The 20,502-nt window shown below is 55.4% G+C and overlaps 2 protein-coding genes across 3 annotated transcripts in view; both read right to left on the reverse strand.

Annotated features, from left to right (window-relative positions):
- Positions 1–1,238: 1,238 nt before the first annotated feature.
- On the reverse strand, positions 1,239–15,352 carry C4A (complement C4A (Rodgers blood group)). 2 transcript variants are annotated; one of them, XM_017522318.1, is made up of 41 exons: positions 15,209–15,352; positions 14,880–15,078; positions 14,470–14,671; positions 14,191–14,261; positions 14,025–14,113; positions 13,727–13,809; positions 13,460–13,556; positions 13,216–13,321; positions 12,986–13,118; positions 12,467–12,582; positions 12,190–12,366; positions 11,861–12,043; positions 11,546–11,731; positions 11,265–11,423; positions 10,890–11,016; positions 10,647–10,721; positions 10,192–10,389; positions 9,989–10,100; positions 9,827–9,897; positions 9,429–9,568; positions 9,106–9,315; positions 8,811–8,862; positions 8,621–8,710; positions 8,277–8,486; positions 8,037–8,112; positions 7,721–7,877; positions 7,509–7,625; positions 7,232–7,403; positions 6,774–7,006; positions 6,527–6,694; positions 6,088–6,147; positions 4,987–5,080; positions 4,705–4,891; positions 4,500–4,590; positions 4,329–4,403; positions 2,742–2,844; positions 2,487–2,576; positions 2,308–2,406; positions 2,044–2,127; positions 1,650–1,782; positions 1,239–1,506 (listed from the first exon to the last, which is right to left on the reverse strand). In XM_017522318.1, the coding sequence occupies exons 1-41, from the start codon at positions 15,271–15,273 to the stop codon at positions 1,365–1,367; spliced, it is 5,232 nt and encodes a 1,743-aa protein (XP_017377807.1). In that variant the 5' UTR covers positions 15,274–15,352; the 3' UTR covers positions 1,239–1,364. The 2 variants fall into 2 exon arrangements, with proteins under 2 accessions (XP_017377807.1, XP_037592236.1); XM_037736308.1 differs by lacking the exon at positions 2,308–2,406 and having other exon boundaries at positions 15,209–15,350.
- Positions 15,353–15,942: 590 nt separating this feature from the next.
- STK19 (serine/threonine kinase 19) overlaps positions 15,943–20,502 on the reverse strand; it is a 12,159-nt gene continuing 7,599 nt past the window's right edge. Inside the window, exons 3-7 of the mRNA XM_017522333.2 lie at positions 18,378–18,473; positions 17,861–18,000; positions 16,830–16,927; positions 16,577–16,724; positions 15,943–16,383 (exon numbers count right to left, since the gene is read on the reverse strand). Of these exons, the coding sequence (XP_017377822.1) occupies positions 16,338–16,383; positions 16,577–16,724; positions 16,830–16,927; positions 17,861–18,000; positions 18,378–18,473 (528 nt within the window). The 3' untranslated portion in view covers positions 15,943–16,337. The remainder of the gene's footprint in view (positions 16,384–16,576; positions 16,725–16,829; positions 16,928–17,860; positions 18,001–18,377; positions 18,474–20,502) is intronic.

Below are 20,502 nucleotides of genomic sequence, written 5' to 3' on the forward strand. Positions count from 1 at the left end.
ACTCATTCGAAAGGAGCACACCTGGGAAAGCCGCCATGCTTACTACTTGGCTCACTATCTCCCATCTCTTCCACCCCATCTCCAAATCCAAACTCCAATTGTGGTCAATTACATGCAATGTCCCCAGAGGTGCCCTTGTCCTGCCCCTGGCCTGCAGACCTTTGTATATTCTCCTTCTGCTCTAGGCACCCTCATCTACCCCTACTGGTGGCCTGGCTCCTTCTCAGTCTTCAGAGCCCCCCTTGGAGGTCACCTGCTCCAGGAAGCCTTCCCTGCCCCTGCCTGGCAATGCCCCTGATTTGGTTAGATGCCTCACAGGACCACACTGCTCCCTGACATGACATCTTTCACAGAGTTTGGGTACTGCCTGTCTTCTGATCTGTCTCCCCCAGCAATAAGCCCTGGAGTGAGTAGCTGTGTCTCTGGAACCCGGCACAGGGCATGGCCAGGTTCTTGAAGTGTAAGTTTCGCAAATTTTTGTCGAACGATTGGATGGCAGACTGCTGAACTGCTGAACTGTCATGGCCTCCATGGAAACTGACCTCAGAAAACTTCTTTGGACAGATTTTGGAGTCATCTCTGAAGACCCCATGTGTGCCACTAAATGGGGGAAAACTAGGCACAGGAGTTGGGGAAGTTAGACCCCAGGAGAACAGCAGCTTCCTCAGAGTATTAACAAACACACCAAAGTCAGACTTTTGGCTTGTTTGAAATCAGTAGCGGGAAAGACACTATGGGACCTGGGGATTGCACAACTCTGGAAAAGTCACCTCATGCCACTGATAACAGAACCAAGCGTCAGCAGGCTTTCAACTGCCCGGAAGTCAGCTAAAATCCACAGACCTCAGAACTGCCAGCAGCACATGGACAGAGTGGGGGAGGTGTGGCTGGACAACAGCTCACGAGGCAGAAGAGCTGTGTCAGAGGTGTCGGCTGAGCACAAGCCCCGTCTGAGGCCATGGTGACTGGAGAAAGCCGGGCGGTGGAGGGCCTTGGAAGCTGAGGGTGGCCATGGCGTGGGCTCTGGTCCTTGGGATGCGGGATCTTGGGTCCCAGCTCTGCTCAGGGTGGTCCTGTGATACACTAAACTCCTAGTGGGCCATCTGGGAGGGTTCGGCAGAACTGCGCAGCCCAAGGGTCATTGGGGCTGAGAGAGTCTGAGGTTATGTCAACCTGGCCTGCCCCAGAAGTGGAATGGGCGGGGGCACTGCTCCCGGCCCTACAACACACACTGACACTTTGATGCCAAAGGCCTTTATTATGCCCCAGCCCCAGTCTGTGCTCAGGAAATGGGACACAGCAGTGCTTCCAGCTTCATGGTTCCCAGGCTTAGGTTCCTTCTGGGGGAGGTGGGAGGGTAGCCCTCACACCTGGCACCCCTGAGTGCTGTACTCCTGGATGAAGTTGTCAAGCTGGGTGCAGGCTGCCCGCTGGCGGGTGCTCCGGCACAGGCGTTCAGAGGGCATCTCCTCGATCCAGCTATTCGAGTCCAGCAGGTACTGGGGGCTGCAGGGGGCAAAGGGCCAGTCAGCAGGGCTCAGGAGGATGGCAGGTGGGAACGGAGAGCACAGGCATCTGGCTTATGAGGGGTAAGGCCTAGGTGGTGAGGCATGAGGAGAGCAAGAGACTGAGGGGACCAGATGACTCACTGTCCCTTGAGGTCATAGGTGGCTCCATCCAGACCCATGATCAAATATTCTTTCCCAGGTTCTAAACGAAGGCGGCAAGAGGCTCGAACCAGGAAATTGCGCATCTGATCAACAGTGGCCTTGACATCCTTGGCTGAGGGGATGAAGTGCACAAAAGTGGTCAGAGGGGAAGAGAAGGTGCAGGACGAGCACAGCTCAGGGCTCTGTGCAGATCCTCTCATTCCACCTCAGTCACCCCCGTGGAGAGGTGCCACTGCCTTCCTACTTATGGGCAAGCCCAGGGCTTCTGACAGGCCAAGGGGATTTTCGCACGTCCATATGGTCAGGTCCTCAGCCAGACCTCAGCCTCCCTGTCTCCCCCGAGCCCTGCCCGCCTCTCCAGTTCCCTTCATACTGAAGTGCAGGACTTGGGTGATCTTGGTCTCAAAGAGGCGGAAAGCAGCTCTGTTGTCTTCTCGGAGAACCTTAACCTGGAAGCCTAAGAGGGGGTTGGCAGAAGGGGGAAAGATGAGTTACCTTGAGGCTGAGAGGGCAGGAAGTTGGTGTCAGAGCAAAAAGGCTGCATGCGTGGCCTGTAAGAGGAGCAGGCTACACCCAGCGAGACCAACACAGTCGGTCCCCAAGGGAAGGTGAGGCCAGGGCCTCGCGGGAGACTGACCGTACTCTACACGGGGGTAGTAGCAGGCAAACTTCATCCTGTAGCCATCCTCGTCCTGCAGGCCCCGCTCCAGGGCGCGACGCTGGCGAGGGCACTTCCCTGAAGTCAGGGGCCCCATCAGACAGTGCGGGGACCCCCCCGGCCATCTCCACCACCCTGCCCCAGGCCCTCAGTCTCACCCTCAGCACACTGGCAGACTTCAGCAGAACACAGGGTGGCCAGGAGCCTGCTCTTACTTGGTGCCCCGTAAAACACAGAACATCTGCGCTCTGGAGAACAGAGAGGAGTTAGGGCCCAGGCCCCTCTGTTCTGCCTTCTCAGTCCCAGGGAGCCCCAGGACTCTCTGACCCGTCACTGCCCCAGTGCCCGCTGTCCCATAGAAGGGCGCCTATGCCAAAGCTCCCTTGAATTCCAGGGTGTCCCGCCGTGCTCACCGGGGTTGTAGTAGTCATACAGGGCTGCGCTGGCCGGCTGCACCAGCCCCACGGGCACTTCCTGCACAGCTTCAAAGCCCACGCACTCCCGGGAGGTGGGGACCTGGCCCAGCGTGGGGAGGAGAGATGAGGGACCCGCTCCCGGGCCCTGCAGCCCCCTGTGATGTACAGCCTTGGCCTGCTTTTCGTTCCTGTTGGCCTTCTCTCCGGTGTCCTTCACATTCTGTTACCTTCTATTCAGAGAACTCTCAAAGCTGCTCTGCAAGGTCTCTGGTGACTTCACTTCCCAGAGGGTGACCTTGGCCCATTCTTCACTGCCCCAGGCCCTCAGCATAGTCTTGCATCAGGGACATGTTCCCTGTGAAACTGTCCCTAAGCTAAGGGTTCGCTTCTGGACCAGCCTTGGTTCTGACCCGGTCATTTCTTACATTCCCCGCTTCTGCCTTCTTTCCCCAGTGCTCCCCTGTGGGGGTCTCAAGCACTCTCTGGCTTCTAGTCCAGGCTGATGATTCCCAAACTTAACTTGCAACTCCATCCTTGCATTAGAATTTTGGCAGGACTTGTAAGTTCTCCAAGGCACTCTGCCTGCCCCTAAACCCACTCGCCCTCCTGACAGCCTCATCTTTGTCATGGATACAACTGGGTCCTCCTTTATTTGCCATAACCTAACTGCAGGTTCTGTCATCCTGCGTGATCCCACCACTCAGGTCCCAGGGCCGACCCCTCCTCGTGCCCACGCGGGCCCAGTCCACACGGTGCTGTGCCAGTGTCCCTCCTGAGCTAGGCTGCTGCACCATCAGCTCCCTGCCCGGCAATCTTCCTGGCTCTGCATTTTCCATTGTGTTCAACCCAGATGTGTCAGCCAGGCTTCCCCAGCTGATGGGGCTGGACCTCCTGCACACGCTGGGCAGGGGTCTTCTTGACCTACAAACAGCTGGCTAATGACAGCCACCACGCCTTTCTCACATTTTCTCCCAGAGATTACAGTAAATGTTCAAAAAAACTTTTGAAGACTAGGCATGGTGGCTCAGGCCTGTAAACCTAGTATTTTGAAAGGCCTAGGCCAGAGGAATCACTTGAAGCCAAGAGTTCAAGACCAGCCTGGGCAACAGAGCGAGAGTCACCCTGTCTTTACTAAATAAATAAATTAAAAAAAAAAAAAAAAAAAAACATTTTCAGGCCCATAAGAGGGTTGATAACTGTTTTAGCAAAATTAGGCCATAAAAAGACAAATATAACTATCATCTCTGGCCACTATCACCTTATAAAAGAAAATATACTTTAATATTAAAAAAATTAGGAAGTTCAACAAAAAAAAAACAAAGTCAGCCCCTCAAGTTGAATAAAGCCAGCTTTACAAAAGGCCCCATCTCAAGCCCTGAGGGGCCCCTACTGACTGGCACTGGTCCCTGACACCTGCAGGTCTCCCCTTACTCTGCTGTGGCTCACGGGCTCACATTCTCATCCTTCTCCCTGCTGACATCACAAGGTCGCTGACACAGCGTCTCCCGAGAAACCTCCTCACGCACACTCAGTAAACCAGGTGCCACCGACTGACTCCCTTCCTGTGTCACCTCTCCCACTCACCGAGTCGAAATACAGCAGGACGTGGGGCCCCTCGGTCTCAAAGTGACTCACATAACGGTCAGAGAGGGAGGTCAGCTGTGCAGAAGGGGAGACGGTCACAGGTCACAGGCCCTGCACACGACAGGGCCCAGCACCTGGGGCAGAGGGGGTGGCTCTGGGCGCTGACCACACCTTCTCCAGGTCAGCACGCAGGGCGTGGAATCCACTCAGGAGGGTGACGTCTGCGATGGCCATGCCAGACAGCCCCATGTTGCCGTTCCGCCTGTGGAGAGATGTGACCTGTCGTCCAGGTTCCGCCTGTGCGGGCTCCAGATGCCCAGCTCCGACCTGGGTCCTGCCTTCCCTCCCCTAGCCCAGGGCAGCTCCCAGCACCCACCAGATGCACACAGTGTAGTGCACCCTGGACTCCTGCTCCTCCACCACCTTGGGTGCCTCCCTCCTGCGGCGGTTCCTCCGACCCTCAAACAGCTGCAGGGGCATCACGGGCTGCAGATGGACATCTGGGTCGTCCCTGGCTGGAAACTCATCATACACATAGTCCTCATAGTCCTCGTTTGCTTCCACTGCAAGGGAAGCATGGTGAGGAGAGCTGGGATGGCCACCTGGCTCCCTGCACCAGCCCCTGCTGGGCTCAAGGCCTCCCAACCCCAAAACTCACTCGTGTACTCAACATGGCCTTTGACTGTCACTTCTATCTGCAGGTCCTGGCAGGTTGTATTCTTCATGTCCATGACATTGTATACACGAAGGACCTGGCTCAGCAAGGGGCAGGGAGAGGACGCAGGACATGTGAGGCCACAGACCTCTCTGGTGTCATACCTAAGGGCATCTTCCCGGGCTATGGTATTTGAGACCTTCAGTGCCTTCTCATCCCCATCACTGCACAGCCCACACACAAGTGGCACCTGATGTACCCCAGGCAGTGGGTGAGACAGAGAGGTAAAGAAGCAGGGGCCTGCCCCCAGAGGCCAGCACTCTAGGCTGTGCTCGGAAGAGGCTGGACTGAAAAGCTCAGGAAAGGCTCTGACCAAGGCTTGAAGGAGGAGAAAGAACTTGTCCTGTGGGCCAGGAAGCAGGGAAGGACACAAAAGGCAAGGAGCTCTGTGTAGACAAGGAGATCTGTCTGGCTGGAGAGGTGGGCAGAGGCCCAGCTCAGCCATGGCAGCTGCCCCAAGGCTGATCTGACTGGAGCTTTTGGAGGGTCAGTCTCATTGCCGTGTGGACACGGGATCAGACAGGGGAGATAGGAGGTAGGGAGACGTTCCAGGTAGGGAGAAGGCCGTCTTAGCACAGAATCTAGGATGCAAGCACCAGCAGCTGCAGGCAGCCGGGGAGCAGAGGAGTCACTGGGGCCAAAAGGACAGGCTTGGTAGAGGGGCCGCTGACATGGCCTCTGGAGTAGTGGCCGGGCTTCTGGCTGGGAGCTCCCATCAGCCAGACAAGAGACACAGGATGCAGGGCTTTGGGACATGCCCTGTCTGAGGTGCTGTGGGAGTAGGACAAGTGGGGCTCATGGCTCTGGGAAGAGGCCTGGGCTGATGAGCAGGATTCAGAGCCATCAGCACAGAGGCAGGTAAAGGAAATAGATACCCAGAGATGAGGAGAGCAAGCAGGGGAAAAATACCAGGACGGAAGCACAGGACACCAGCCCTGAGGTGTCTGCCTCCATCCCCGGACCACAAGCCTCTGCCCACAGGCCTCTCACTCCACCCCTGTCTCCCCAGCCAGTGTCTGGCCCCACCCCTTCCCTGGCCCTCACCTTCAAGGTTCCTTTGCTGTTTCCTCCCACCTTCACATTGATCTTGCTGCCCAAGGAAAACTTTCAGCAACAGAAAAGGGAAGGTGGTGTTAGAAGGACACAAGCAAATCTATTTTTGTGGCTCTGATAACTTATCTCCTTCCTCAAAACAGTCCCACCTCCCCTCCCCACCTCACATTTCCACAAAGTTTACACCTTCACGTGCATTATCTCACTCAGCCTTCTAACAACCCTGTAGGGTTGACTCTGCGTATGTTAGTCTATAAGTGAGAAAACTGAAGCTGAGAGCTCTGGATCACACAGCCAGGAAGGCAGTCGTCCCCCAAGGACCCCAGGAAGAAGTGCTACGGGCATTCCACGGGTAGGAGGGTGGGGACGGCTTCAGCCCTGACCACGGAGGCCCAGGTGTAATGGCAACCCAGGCAAGAAAGGGGTTCACCTGTAGCTCCTCCTCCAGGCCGTGATTCTGGTGGTTGTTCAGCTGCAGCATATGGGACTTGAACCCACTCCGGCCTGTGGAGCTGAGAGTCACATTGAGTTCCCTCTCCTCAGTGGTGTGGGAAGAGATCCAGTAGGCAGACAGGGCATCCAGGGCAATCACCGTGTCCTGGGGAGGTTGGGCCCAGACTCAAGCACTTGGTCTCAGGACTGTCGCCCCACCCCCTAGAGCCCGGGGCGGCCCCTACTTGGGTACTGCGGAATCCGCCTTGGAAGCTGCCCTGACGGGTGAGCCAGGCTGCAGCCTGGTCTGCCATCTCTGCCTTGCCCTCATGAAGCAGGAGGTGCAACAGGGCATAGGCTGTGGTCTCAATCCACAGGGCCGGCGCCTGGGGCACGGGGTCTGCTGGGCTGCGAGGAGCCGGGGTGGGTGACACAGCATTGTTCTGAGAACCAGTGACTGAGCCCCAGTACAGGTTATCTGGAAGTGAAGGGAGACCATGAGTAAACAGGAGGGCAGGGAGAAGATCCCAGTCCCCTGGCCCTCAGCCACTCCCTGCTGGCTCTCCTGATTCTCCCCCACGCACCCCTATTTACACCTTCATTCCTCCTCTGAGTCTTCATCCAGCCTCTCCTCTAGGCACAGTCCAGGATCCTAAGGCCCCCTGGGCCTCAGGCTCACTGTCAGGAGCCCCTCGTCCCTCACCTCCAGACTCCTGGGCCATGGCCATGAGGTTGTTGTGGGCAACACCCCGCAGGTCCCCAGGGGCCTTGGTCAGTGTCAAGGCATATGCCGTGATGGCGGCTGCGTGGGCACCCAGGAGCCCAGCAGTTGCTTTCTCCCCCAAAAACGAGTTTGCTTTTGAGATGGAGGCTTCCTGGAAGAAAACGGGAGGAAGGTCTGGGGGCTGGACCCCTGGGTTCCTGAGGAAAAAGGGGGTGAACTGAGGGCCAGTGGAGGGCAGAAACACCACTGTCCTTACCACGCTCTGCTTCAACTGCTCTGGACCCTCGTCCTGGAAGATGGCCAGCCCATGATGAAGGGCGATGGTCACAAAGGCTGTGAGTGCCACAGTCTCATCATTGCCCACCAAACCTCCCTAGTGAGGGGAGAAAAGAAGATGTCAAACAGGAGGAGGAAGGGGCAAAGAGAGTCTGACTGGTGCTCCTCAGCCTGGCACCTGCATGCCCCCACCTGCATGCCCCTGTGTAACACTGGACAGGGGTCCTGGAACGAGCCGTCCGCCTGCTGCTGGGACAGCAGCCACTTAGCTGTCTCCTCCAGATTCTCTGGTGAGCCTCCTACCTGCTCCTGGGCCAAACTCAGGACCTTCAGCACAAAGGCTGTGAGCCTGGAGGGGAGCAAAGGAGAGTTGGGGATAAGGACTTGCTTATCCTTATGCCCACGCCCCCAGGTGCCTGGTTATTCACCCTCCCATTGTACCAGTTCTGTCCCGCCCCTGCCCCGGCCCTGACCTCCTCAGAGCCCTGGAACCCCTCTCCGAACTCACCAGGTGCTGCTGTCCCGTGTTAACCAAGCCCCATAGGAACCATCTGTCTTTCGAAACTGCTGGATCCGCATGTAGCCTTGGAGAGGAGAGGCGGTCGCTCAGGTGACATTCACCCTTCTGCTGTTTGAGCCCAAGGCCATGTCCCCCATCCCCATCTTTCCCTCTGTAATTTCCTGGGCTGCCCATCTTCTAGTAACTGTCCTTTCCTGGCCCCCTCCTACACGCCCCTGCACCCAGAACCTTTCTGGATCAGATCCACAGCGTGGTCCTTGGTCTCCGGGGGCAGTGAGCTCCACTGCTCTGTCTTGTCCAGGTAGCGGGAAGCAGCCAGTGTCGGAGCCAAGTAGATCATGGTTTGTTCCGCGCAGCCTTTGGGAAGCCTCAAGAGGGAGGCCACACCTCCTGGTGACAGGGCCCCCTCAGAGCCCAAAGTGTCCAATGGATCTGAGGCTACATGGAAAGGAGAGGGTGGAGGTCTGAGGACCCTGTGCCAGAGACTCACGGGGAGTGGGACCAAGCAGGGATCCACAGGTCCACGTGAATCTGAAGGTGGCCACTGGGAAGGGGCTAAAGGGCACTCCCACCTGTAACCCTGACGTAGCTGTTAAAGTCCCCATCAGGGATCATATTGGGATCAGAGTTGCCAGGAATTTCCAAGGTCCGGCCTCGGTGGTCTGGGAAAATGGGGGAAGTTGGCAGCTTGTCCTGCTGTCCACATCCCCACTACCTGTACTCCCTTAGGAAACTGATGGCTGGAAGTAGAGGGTCACTCACCCAGCGGGTTGAGTTCATACACCAGCTCCTCTGTTTGGATGGCCCCTTCCTTCTGTCTCGGGGGAAACATGGTTGTGAGGTCACACAGGACCACAGCCTGCCCTGCCAGCACAGACTCCCCCAGGACTTTGAGTTTCAACCCAGAGACAGGGTTGGATCAGAATTGTGGAAAATGTGAAGAGACCGAGGCTTTGCTTTGGGTGTTGGGCCCCTGACCTGGCCAGCAGAGAGAGTGCTGAGGGTAGTGCATAAAGCTGGGGGCCCGGGGACTTATATTCAGGGGTGCTCCATTCACCTCAATCTGCAGAACTTTAGACACTGCATCTCCCACAGGGAATTCAAAGGACCCTCGAGCCACCACCTTCAAGGACACAGCAGCAGCTGCCGTGGGCACCACAGAGAAGGCAACAGGCCGGGCAGAGCCCGCAGGCACCAGTACCTGCTGGGCCAGCCCTCCGCCCCCAGCCAGACACAGCCCCTCCACTGGGGACACATGGACGCTCACCTGAGGGCAGGAAAACAAGGATGGCCAGAGTCCTGGCCTGGTTAGGCCCCCCACCCTTCACTGGGCCCTGGCTCCCCAAACCCCTGTATTCCCAGGTTCCCACGGGGCCTCACGGTCAGGTTTTTATTCAGGTAGTTGTAGAGGACAGGCCGCAGCTCGAGCTGCTCAAAGCGGCGGACAGACACGGGCAGGCGGAGGTGCATGTGGAACTCGAGGAACACCCGGACTTGGACTGGTGTGGCCACACATAGGCCTGAGGGAAGGGAAGTGGGGGCGGAGGGGCAGAGATCAGAGGGGGCATCAAAGCTTCAGGGCCATAGGAGGGAGGGGTGGGGGTGACCCAGCTCTGTCTCAGCCTGCCTCTGCCCTGTGGCCCATGCCAGCTGCATGGTGGCACAGACCTCCCTAGATCACTGGACCCCCTTCCTACATTAAAAGCAAAGGAAGCGGGGAGCTGGAGTCAAGGGAAATATAAGTGGGGTCACCTGAAGCCCAGAGACGGCGACCTCACCTTTGGTTTTGGACAGGCTCAGGCCATGGATCTCCCACGTGGTCAGAGAGTCAGGGAGCAACAGTGTCAATCTGTGTAGGGAAGGGTGGAGAAGCCCCGTCACACCCTGGGCTGGCCCCCAGACACAGCCCAGAGACAAGCTGGGCCAGCAAACTCTCTCACGTTTGGAAGTGGTCCACTGCTTCCACTCTCCAGAGCCAGTTCTCCGGGAAGAAGCTGCGCACGGGAATGTCATCCTCATCAATCAGGTCTTCCTCCTGCAGGAGCTCCAGGGCTGGGAGACCACAGTGGACAGGAGTGAGGAGGTGGCTGTTCTGCCCTTGTGAGCACTGCCGCCTGTGCCCTAGCCCCATGCAGCCTCTCACCTCGTTCGAGGCCCACCTGGCCCCGGATCCTGCTCTTCTTGCGCAGGTTCTCAGCAAATTGGCAGCAGGACAGGAAGGGCTCCCGGCAGTCCAGCTGCCGCACACGGGCTGCCCGCTGCTCACAAGAACGTATCATGGGCAGCCGTGTCAGCCCATCCTCGCAGCAGCGCTTGGCTGTTGGGGAAGCATACTGACCCACTGCGGGCCAGGTGGGAGTGAGCATGAGAGGACAAAAAGAAGATATACCTCAGCCCCGCCCCGACCCCTTGAGACCAGCAACATAAGAGACCGTTGGAAAGAGCTGCCCATCCTTCCACCTGTATTCCCAGAATTCGGATCTCTGTCCCCAAATACCACACATTGGTTCAGCAAGGAGCCAAGGGGCAGAGAGGCAGACCCCCAGCCCTGATCCCACGTGGAGAGCCTAAGCTGCCGCCTAGGGACCCACAACTCACATTTCTCACTAATTGCCTTTTGGAAGTTCACGTTTCTCTTTTTCCGGGTTGTCTTCTCCTTGGGACAGCTCAGTCCTGGTAGAGAGCAAGGCTGCAGTCCAGCCATCAGGCACTGGGCCTCCTCTCCTCCTCCCCTTCCCCTGCCCGGCCCTTCTCACCCCGACTCTTCCTACCTGGCCTCCTCAGGCCCTTCCTCCTTCCTTACCTTCCCGCCACCCACTCCCCTTCCTTCTCTGTTCTCACTCTTTCTGGATGAGGTCAATCGATCTCCATCAGAAAAGGCCAGGCCTGCTGCCTGGAACACCTGAACGGCACTGTCCCCACCCCCAGGACCACAGCCGAGGTCATAGCTATTCATAACTTCAAAGACCTGGGAAGAAGAAGCAGGAATGCTAGAGCCAAGCGTGGCTGAGGGGCAGGACCAAGCACTCGCACAGGTGAGAGGGCAGCGTGTGGGCGGATAGGAAAGGGTACAGAGCAAGGAGACAGACACGCAGGGCCAAGTGGGGGAAGAGGCTGTGGGGAGCCTCAGTGGGATCCAGGGGCTGCACCCAGGGCTCAGGGCAGCAGGGATGAGCCGTGGAGGGGTGGGAGGCTGGGAAGAGGGTGTGGACAAACCTTGCCCATGTTGAGGGGCTTGTGGGTCTTGCTGCCCACAGCGTACAGAGCTGTGTCCAAGGCCCCCAGCGCCACCAGGGCTGGGGAGTCAGTCTGTAAGCGGAGCTTCATGGACTCCCCATTCCGGTACTCCTTGGCACCGTCCATGCTGAGCTCCAGCTGGCAGAGGCGGGAGGCGGGGGTGGTCAGAGTGGGACAGCTTCCTTCAGTCCCGGCATCCTCACTGCCCCCCCCGTCCTTAACCCCTCAGCACACGTGCCATCTCTCCTGACCCCAGTCACCTTGCCCTCGCAGGCCCCAGCCTGGATGTCCACTCGCAGGGAGTTGGCCACTGGGTGGTCTCCATGGTAGTAGAAGGCCACAAAGTAGAAGGAGGGTGCCAGGTGATGGTCCACAAACACGGAGACTGAGGTCAGGTCACTCCTGCGCTCTTGCTTCATTAACACGATCTGCCCCCGGGCTAGGACCTGGGCAAGAAGGGGAGAGATGAGAGTGACTGCCTCTTCATGGGACAGCCCCAGCCTTGAACCCCCAATCCCACCCAGAGGGCTCTTCCTTGCACCCCAGCCCTCTTTGACTCCCTGGCTCATGCACACCATGTAGTAGTAATGAGAGAAGGTGGCCCCACTGCCCACAGCTCGAAGGTTCAGGTTCAGATTTTCCCCAATACGAGGAGGTCGAGGATCCGGCCGCTCAATAGACAGAAACCCAGGGCCTCCTGAAGGTGGGGCTGCCACAGTGAGCCTGGCTATGGCTGGATAGGGGGAGCCTGCAGATACCTGGAGAGGGAGGCAGGTACAAGTAGGGTAGTAGCTCAGAGCCAGGTACCCCACCTTCCCCCCCAAGTCAGGCCATGGATCCTCAGGACCCCAGGTCACCCTCGTCCCCTTCCCCCACCATCTCCTAGGAGTCCAAGGAGTCCTACCGAGAGCTGCAGTGCTGAGACAGCTTGAGGGATAATGATGGGAATGTTGACTTGGCCACTCCCATCTGTGTTTTGTTGGATGTCCTGGATTTTAGAACCAGGCCCAGAAGACACCGTGGCAGAAACTTTGACAGGAATGCCAGAAGCTGGGGAGCCTGACATCTCACGGACCAAGGCCTAGGCAAGTAAAGGAGGGCAGGTGAAAGACAGTGGTCAGACCCTGAGCCCTCCTGACTACCACACCCTCCCCGATTTGTCCTTCCCCTCTGGAAGAAACCTGCAGCAGGAAAGGGGCCCCAGGCACGAGGTGTCGCTTGGTCTTGCTAAGATCCAAAGAGAAGGGGGATGACACAAAACGCCAGGATGTGAGCTCTGCCTCCTCCATCTCCCCACCTGCAACATAAAGGACAGAGAGAGGCGGAGGACAGAGCCCAAGAAGAGAGAGACAGTGGGAGTGGCTTGACCGTTTCCCTCCCACAAGACAGTGAGCTCCCAGGGCGCAGGCCACCGTATTCCTGTCTCTGCAATCTGAGGCCCAGCACAGGACAGTGAACAATGCATGTGCACTGGAGGAGTGAACGAATGAGCAGAATGAGCAAACAAATAGACTGAGCCAGGGAAAAGGGCTGAATCACAGAGACAGAGTTGGAGAGAGGACCAGGGTTCCAGGGTGTTTCCTGGTTTTGAGTCTGAGATGAGGTGGGAGAAGTGGGGTAGTGTTGGTGCTGGAGGACAGAGGGTCAGCTCAGAGGTCAGAGGCCTGGATCTGGGGTTACAATAAGGGAAAGTCACCCACCTGGAGACTCAATGATGGCTGCGGCAACGTAGAGACGCAGCCCCTGGAGGTCAGTAATGCTCATATTTAGCTTCTTCAGGGCATCCTGGAACTCTGGCTTTGAGAGGGAAATGTGGATCTGTCCATTCACCAGCTGGGGCACAGAAAGAAACAGAACATAGGGTGAGACTAAGTCTCCCACCTCACCTGCCTTGCCCCTTCCCCTACCCAGCCCCTATCCTCCTTCCTACCTTGGTCTGACTCTCCAGCCCCCGAAGGAAAGTCTTCTTACCATCCTCATCCAGGAGCCCAAAGCGCACATATGCCACCCCCTGCACTGGCTTCCCATAGATGTACCTGTCGTGGCAGGAAGAAGAGGGTGGGCCAAGGGCTGGGGGGAATGATGGCCTGAGGGCAGGGAAGCAGGTGCCTATTCATACTGAGTAGGGAGCAGGACCCTGCGCTGGTGGGCAGAGGTGGGGAGGGAGGTGTTACCTGGCCTGGATGTCTAGCTGGATTTCATCAAGATGGTCTGGCACTGTCAGGATGTAGGGCTTTCCAGGGGTGATCTTCACCTCAAAGTTGGGAAGGACTGACCCAGGGTGAAGGAGTAGGCAGGTCAGACTCCAGTTCAAAGGCTCTCCTCCACTCAGGGCTATGGCACCCATATCTCCCTGCCCTGAGCTTCTCCCACTACCTTTCCTTCCACCCTTATTTCCTTCAGGAAAGCAGCTGCCTGTCCCTCACGTTTCCAGCTCTCACCATATTTCTTCACCTCAAACTGGGTGCTGCTGTTGGATTCCAGGCTATCTGAGAATCGGGCTGAGATCTTCCAGGTCCCTGGCCTGAGAATGGACAAGAAAGGGACTCACCACCTGTGCAGTGGGGCATGGAGAGCCAGTGGTCTGCTTCCCTGGGAAGAGGACTGTGGGGGTTAACCAGAGGCTCAGGAGGCTGAGGGCCAGGGCATCTCGGGATGTGCCTCTGCTGGGAGGCGGAGAGCCTAACAGGAATTGAGGTGGTATAGCTTGGGGACAGCCCCCAGATTGGGAGAGCTCACTGTGAGATGTCGGGGATCACAAAGTCATCCTGGAAGATGGATGACGGCAAGTACACCTCCTTCTTCCGCACGCGGAGGCCGTGAGAGTTCTGCAAGGGGAGAAGTGGTCACAGGCGGGAGGTCACAGCAGTGGCCAGGGGCAGAAGGCCAGAGGTCAGGGACTCACCTCCACTGTGACTGTGATGGCATCAGTGCTCGGGCGCATCTTTTGATCCAGAGCAAAGACCCGGTACCGAACTGAGAGTGGAGGACGAGAGAGGTGAGCAGGGTTCCATGTGCAAGGGGAGGGTGGATCCAACTCCACGGAGGGAGCAGGGGACAAATATTTCCTAAGCAGCCCTACATGTGGTACTTTCTTTCATGTTATCTCACTTAGGGACCACCAAACACGTCCTGAGAGAGCTTGGAGGGGGTTAAAGTTTGAGGCCCTGGAGCTGAGACTCACCCCGCTGGCCAGGGTTGTAAATGGGCTGGTCTGTCTGCAAAAAGAGGTGCCCCCGTCGAAAAGAGAACAGCAGGTTGACACCCTGGGTGTTTGTCTGTTTGGACAGGGAGTCCTTTAGCCATGACGACTGGGCCACCAGCTGGACCTCAGGGCCTCTGAGGAGTTGATGGAGGCCACAGCTCTTCACATCTTTCCTGGGCACCTGTCAGGAGAGGGAGAGGGAGTGGGTCACAGAGCGAGAAAGAGCTGGCAGAAAAGGACAGAGACCAAGGGAGAAACATGGAAGGAGAATGCCAGGGTGGGAAGACAGGAGGGGAGGAAGCCAGTGGGAAGATGAAGACACTTACAAGACAGAGGGGAACCAGACGGGAGGCCCCCAGAAGCAGCAGGAGGGTGTGGGGTTCAGTTACCTGGATACTGAGGAGTGCGACTTTTTTTTCTGAGGTAAGGGTGAAGTCCACTTTTGGGGAGCAGGGGGCATTATTACGAGATGGGTTTCTCAGAAACACTGATCCTGTCACTACCTGTCCTTGGGGCACATCCTGGAGCTGCACCCCCACCGATAGGGGGACCCCCAGATGAACCACAGAAGGAGAGAACAGAAGCAACCTGGGGAGAACAGGCAGGATCAGCAGTCAGACTTCACTCTAACCCCTCCACCCCTGCTCACCCTCACTGCTGAATTGGGTCCCGTTGCCGCCCTGTCCAATCCAAGCAACCAGCATCCCGCCTTCAGGACCTGGGCTTCTGAAGAGATAAGGTGAAGAAGCTGGATGCCCAGATCAGCCCCCAGAGGAGCCTCATGGCTGGAGGATCCAAGAGGGGTTAGATTCGTCTGTCTGTCTGCTACCTTCTGGCCAAGCTAGGGCTTGGGACAGAGTTAACTCTGGACCTTGCTCCTCCCCTAGCCCAGCTAAGCTGGGAAACCACGTGACAGCCGAGAAATGCAACTGGCTTCAGGCCCAGTATTGTGGGAGCGCCCGGGACACCTGGGTCTCCCAGAGAACCTCTGAGAGAATCTTGGCCCAGAAATCAACCTGTCCTTTCCTGTTAACCCCTCTCATTCCAGTGCCTGTGCACCTCCCGCTACCAGGTATATCTGCATCAGGGTATAAGGTGCACACAATCCCATGTTACGTGGCCATACAAGGGCCCAACATGGCTCACAAGTACAGAATTTTTAAAGGCCCTCACAAAACAATGACAGGCTTCTAAGACACTTGTCTCTTACTTTCCTTCCAACACAAACTGAACTATACTAGGCTTTTGTTTTTTGTAGGCCCTAACAGAAATTCTGTGGTTTAGGAGATTAGGTGCACCCTCCCTACTCCACAGGGAGAATGGTCTGAATGTCAAAGTGAACCCCTAACCCCTTTCCTCTCTGAACAACAAGGCAAAACTCAGACTTCACCTCTACCCCTAAACGAGGCACCCAAACACACACGTCACAGTGAATAAAGGGCATCCAGAAAATATCACAGGCAGAGGTACTTTATTTGGCAATTTTAACATGACATGTAGGGAAAAAAACCCTGCCCTCCTTCACCTCCCCAGAAATCCCACCTTTCTATTTCAACACAGAGTAATAACAGCACCATTTTACATGAAAGGGAAGAGCCACAGCCTCGGCACCATTTCTGGTTTCACCTTCCATGGAAGGGCAGAGAAGCATTGCTCAAGCCCCACCACTGGGTCAGAGCCCAGGCAAACAGCAGCAGTCACATCTGACCCTTTGTACAAATGAAAGCCCAACATTCATCCTGGCTCCCAAGCCTTCCCAAGGTGACCCTGTCTCAGCCACCATCATGCAGCTCTTCCAGTCCCCTCCCGGCCCACTCTGGGGAGCTGAGCAATGATAAGCAGAATCTTCATGTCTCTGGCAGGCGGAGGAGGGTTCCAGAAGTGGTAGAAATGCTGTGCAAGAGAAAAACAAGGCTGGAGCCAGGTGCCTAGGCCCAAGTTGTGAGGGGAACACAGAACTTGGGAAGGGGTGCTCCCCGGTTCCAGAGAGCCCCTGGCCTTCACTAGGGAATTAAGGGTGAGCTGGGAGGAAATCCAACCTTGGGTCATTGCTCTGTCATCTGCCAGAGGCCAGGGAAAGACTCACCAGTCCACTAGCTGGGCCCCAATGAGGTCGTGTACATGGTAGGTGAGGCCAAGCCGCACCACGGCAGGTGCACGCCGGCCCAGGAGCTCTGATAGGAGCAGCTCCCGGTACTTGGCCTTCCGGACCATGCCAAGGACAGCCTGGCGCCCTGAAGGAGAAGTGGCACAGGAGAGGGGAAAGGTGAATAAGGCCTAGAGGTCTGAGGAGCCACCAAAAGGTAAGGGGCTACAGGCTTGAGCTGCAGATGGGATACCTTTAACAAAGTACTTGATGAATCTCCCAGCTCCAGGCACAGCTAGCCACCAGCTCCCAGCATCTCGGACAGTGAGGACTCCAGCATTCACCAGATGCCTGAGGGCAGTGGGAAGCCAGCAGAGATGAGGCCTGGGCTCTGAGAACCACCTCTCCTCCTCATCCGTTAATGTTTATACAAGTCTCCAGAAACATGGGTAACCATACAAGAGAGACTGGAGAACAAAACCCCTACCCGAGGCGGTTCTCTGCTCGCACCAGCTGCCTCAGTGGTGCAGTTGCTTGTTCCAGACCCCTGACCTGGACTGCCCTTCCTCCACTCTTTCTTTTCCTGCTGCTACTACTTGTTCATTTAAATAGCTTCTCTTCCCTGAGCACATACCCTGACACACACTCAGTCTTAGGACCGAGGAGAGAAATCAGGGTCTTCCGCGCTGCGCTCCCGCCACCTCCTCCAGGCCCACAATAAAGTCCTGGAAGGGGACTCGTGGCAGAGAACGCCACGGCTCCCACCACATCTCCCTGAGAGTGTGTCTGCCCATGTGAGATCAGTGCTACAGTTCTTCAAATGCTTCCACTTATTCCATAGGTTACAAAGTAGGAGGCCTGAGACAGATGCAGCCTCTGAAAATTATATTTTTATTTAGCTCCTGCCCAGTTGTTTTTTAGCTTTGGGGGTTTTATGTTTTAATGTGAATGTTTAGGGGTATCCCAACTCCTACCATTCTCTATCCTCTTAGTCCCAGTATGATTAACATCAAGTGTTCATGGTTCCTGCCAGGCCCCTGTGTGCTTTTGATAAGCCACCCAGAACTGAATTCTATTCCAGGGCTGTTTCTAAGGCCCCAGGTGAGACAGGCCTCCTCTCTTGTGGGGAGGAACACAAACTTGGGCCATTTTATTAAAAAGAAGAATCAGCCTTTTGACAGCTTTTTTGGCAGGTTCACCAAGAAAACACAGGACAGGCTGGATGAACTGGGGGGAGGCAGGGAGGCGCCAGATGCCTGACTTTGTTGGTTCCACAAGTCTCACGTGATTTCTGAGTCCCTGAAGCCAAAGGTCTGTGTCATTTGTTCCTGCTGGAAACTAAGGTCCCCACAGGCCGGAAGTACTGAAGCTAGAAATTTCTGCACTGCCCCAGCATACGGTCGGCCATCACAGGCCTTGAGGACCTAGAAGCAGAGATGGGAGACATGGTCCGTCCCCACCCTCACTCTCCACCAACCTCCACCCCCGAGATAGCATTTCTCTTCCCGCCTTCCCTCTTACTCAGATCCTTCCACCTCTCATAACTTTCTTCTTCCTCTTCCTCCTACTCCTTCTTCTCCTCCCCCTCCTCTCCCATCTCCCTCCCCACTCTTCCCTCTCTCACTCCTCCCTCTTTCCCTCCTGTCTCTCTCCCTCACTACTTACCAGGGCCCTGTGCCCTCTCCATGGGATGTGGGGGCAGGGAAATTCTTTCTTTTGTTTTTATTTCTGTTTCCCAACTTCCCTGTCTCCCCCAACCCGTGCCCTGCCCCTGGCACCCCTGACACACACAGTCACATACTCTGGTCCTGTAGTCCTCAGTGAAGATAATTCCATGGGCATCCAAGTCGAAGCCCAGCTGGACGATTCTGATCTCCCCCTGCTCTTGAAGCTCCTTCTGTCTCCATAGAGAAGGAAGTGAAAAGAGGGATGTCAGGGTAAGATGCTCTGCTATACTCTGGGCACTCTCAGGCAGGGAAATTTTGTCTGCCAATATTGGGGCATTTTCTCTTAGTAAAGGAAAAACTGTGTGGGAAGATAATCAGGCAAATGACCAAGCTGCCTTTTCCAACTAGCTACCCATCCTCTCATCCACCTGCCTTATCAATGGCAAACAGTCAATATAATTTTCTAAGACCAGGCACTAAGATAAAATAGTGATTAAAATGCAGGCTCTGACTTCAAAACATTAACAGTCTAAATCCTGGGTGGGGTAAGGTGGGGAGGAGTATGGAATTCAATGTTGAAAATAAATAAAAATAAACCAGGACTTCTGTTTACCGGAATACAGTAAGAACTAATCCACCTGTTGAAAATTAACTAAAATGTTGGATAAAATGTTATTTAAAAATTGTTTAAGACCAGGCACGGTGGCTCATGCCTGTAATCCAGCATTTTGGGAGGCTGCGGTAGCAGGATCAATTGGGGACAGGAGTTCAAGACCAGTCTGGGCAACACAGTGAGACCCCCATCTCTATAAAAAATGTAAAAATCTAGCCAGGTGTGGTGGCACAGACCTGTAGTCTTAGCTACTTGGGAGACTGAGGGAAGAGGATCACTTGACCCAGGCTGTAGTAAGTTATTATTGTACCTGAGACCCTGTCTCTTAAAGAAAAATTGTTTAGACACTAAAGAGCTCACAGGATAACAGGAATTATCACTAATACAACATCTACATAGGCCAGATGTGGTGGTTCACGCCTGTAATCCCAGCACTTTGGGAGGCTGTGGCGGGCAGTCACCTCAGGTCAGGAGTTCACAATCAACCTGACCAATATGGTAAAACCCTGCCTCTACTAAAAATACAAATATGAGCCAGATGTGGTGGTGTGCACCTATAGTCCCAGCTACTTGAGAGGCTAAGACAGGAGAATTTCTTGAACCCGGAAAGCTGCTGTGAGCTAAGATCATGCCACTACACTCCAGCCTGGGTGACACAGTGAAACTCCATCTCAACAACAACAAAAAAAGTAACTGGGGCTGGGCAAGGTGGCTTGTGCCTGTAAACCCAGAACTTTGGGAGGCCACGAAGGGTGGATCACTTGAGGTCAGAAGTTCAAGACCAGCCTAGCTAACATGATGAAACCCAGTCTCAACTACAAAAATTAGCCTGGCTAACATGGTGAAACCCCGTCTCTACTAAAAATACAAAAAAACTAGCCGGGCATGGTGGCAGGCACCTGTAGTCCCAGCTACTCAGGAAGCTGAGGCAGGAGAATCATTGGAACCTGGGAGACGGAGGTTGCAGTGGGCCAAGGTCGCACCATTGAACCCCAGCCTGGGTGACAAGAGCAAAACTCCATCTCACAAAAACCAAAAACAAAGACAAACCAACAAACAAATACAAAAATTAGCCAGGCATGGTGGCAGGTGCCTGTAATCCCAGCTACCCGGGAGGCTGAGGCAGGAGAATCACTTGAACTCAGGAGGTGGAGGTTGCAATAAGCCGAGATCATGCCACTGCATTCCAACTTGGGTGACAGCATGAGATCCTGTCTCAAAAAAAAAAAGTAATTGGAACATGAAGGGCATTTATCAATCAAGGCAAATCTGCCTAGAACATTTTCAAAAATAACTGGGTGCACAAGGAAACAAAACCCAAAGAGACAGTAAAAAAAACCCCAAAAGACAAGCAATAGTAGAATTATCAAAATGACTATTATAAAAAAAACAAAAAACTGGCACTTTGGGAGGCCAAGGTAGATGGATGATTTCAGGTCAGGAGTTCAAGACCAGCCTGGCCAACATGGTGAAAACCCATTCCTATTAAAAATACGAAATTAGCCAGGTGTGATGGTATATGCCTGTAATTCCAGCTACTCAGGAGGCTGAGGCAGGAGAATCGCTTGAACCGAGGAAGCAGAGGTTACAGTGAGCCAAGATCATGCCATTGCACTCCAGACTAGGTGACGAATCGAGTCTCCATC

This window comes from Cebus imitator, unplaced genomic scaffold (genome assembly GCF_001604975.1).
Source record: "Cebus imitator isolate Cc_AM_T3 unplaced genomic scaffold, Cebus_imitator-1.0 Scaffold24, whole genome shotgun sequence".
Taxonomy (NCBI): domain Eukaryota; kingdom Metazoa; phylum Chordata; class Mammalia; order Primates; family Cebidae; genus Cebus; species Cebus imitator.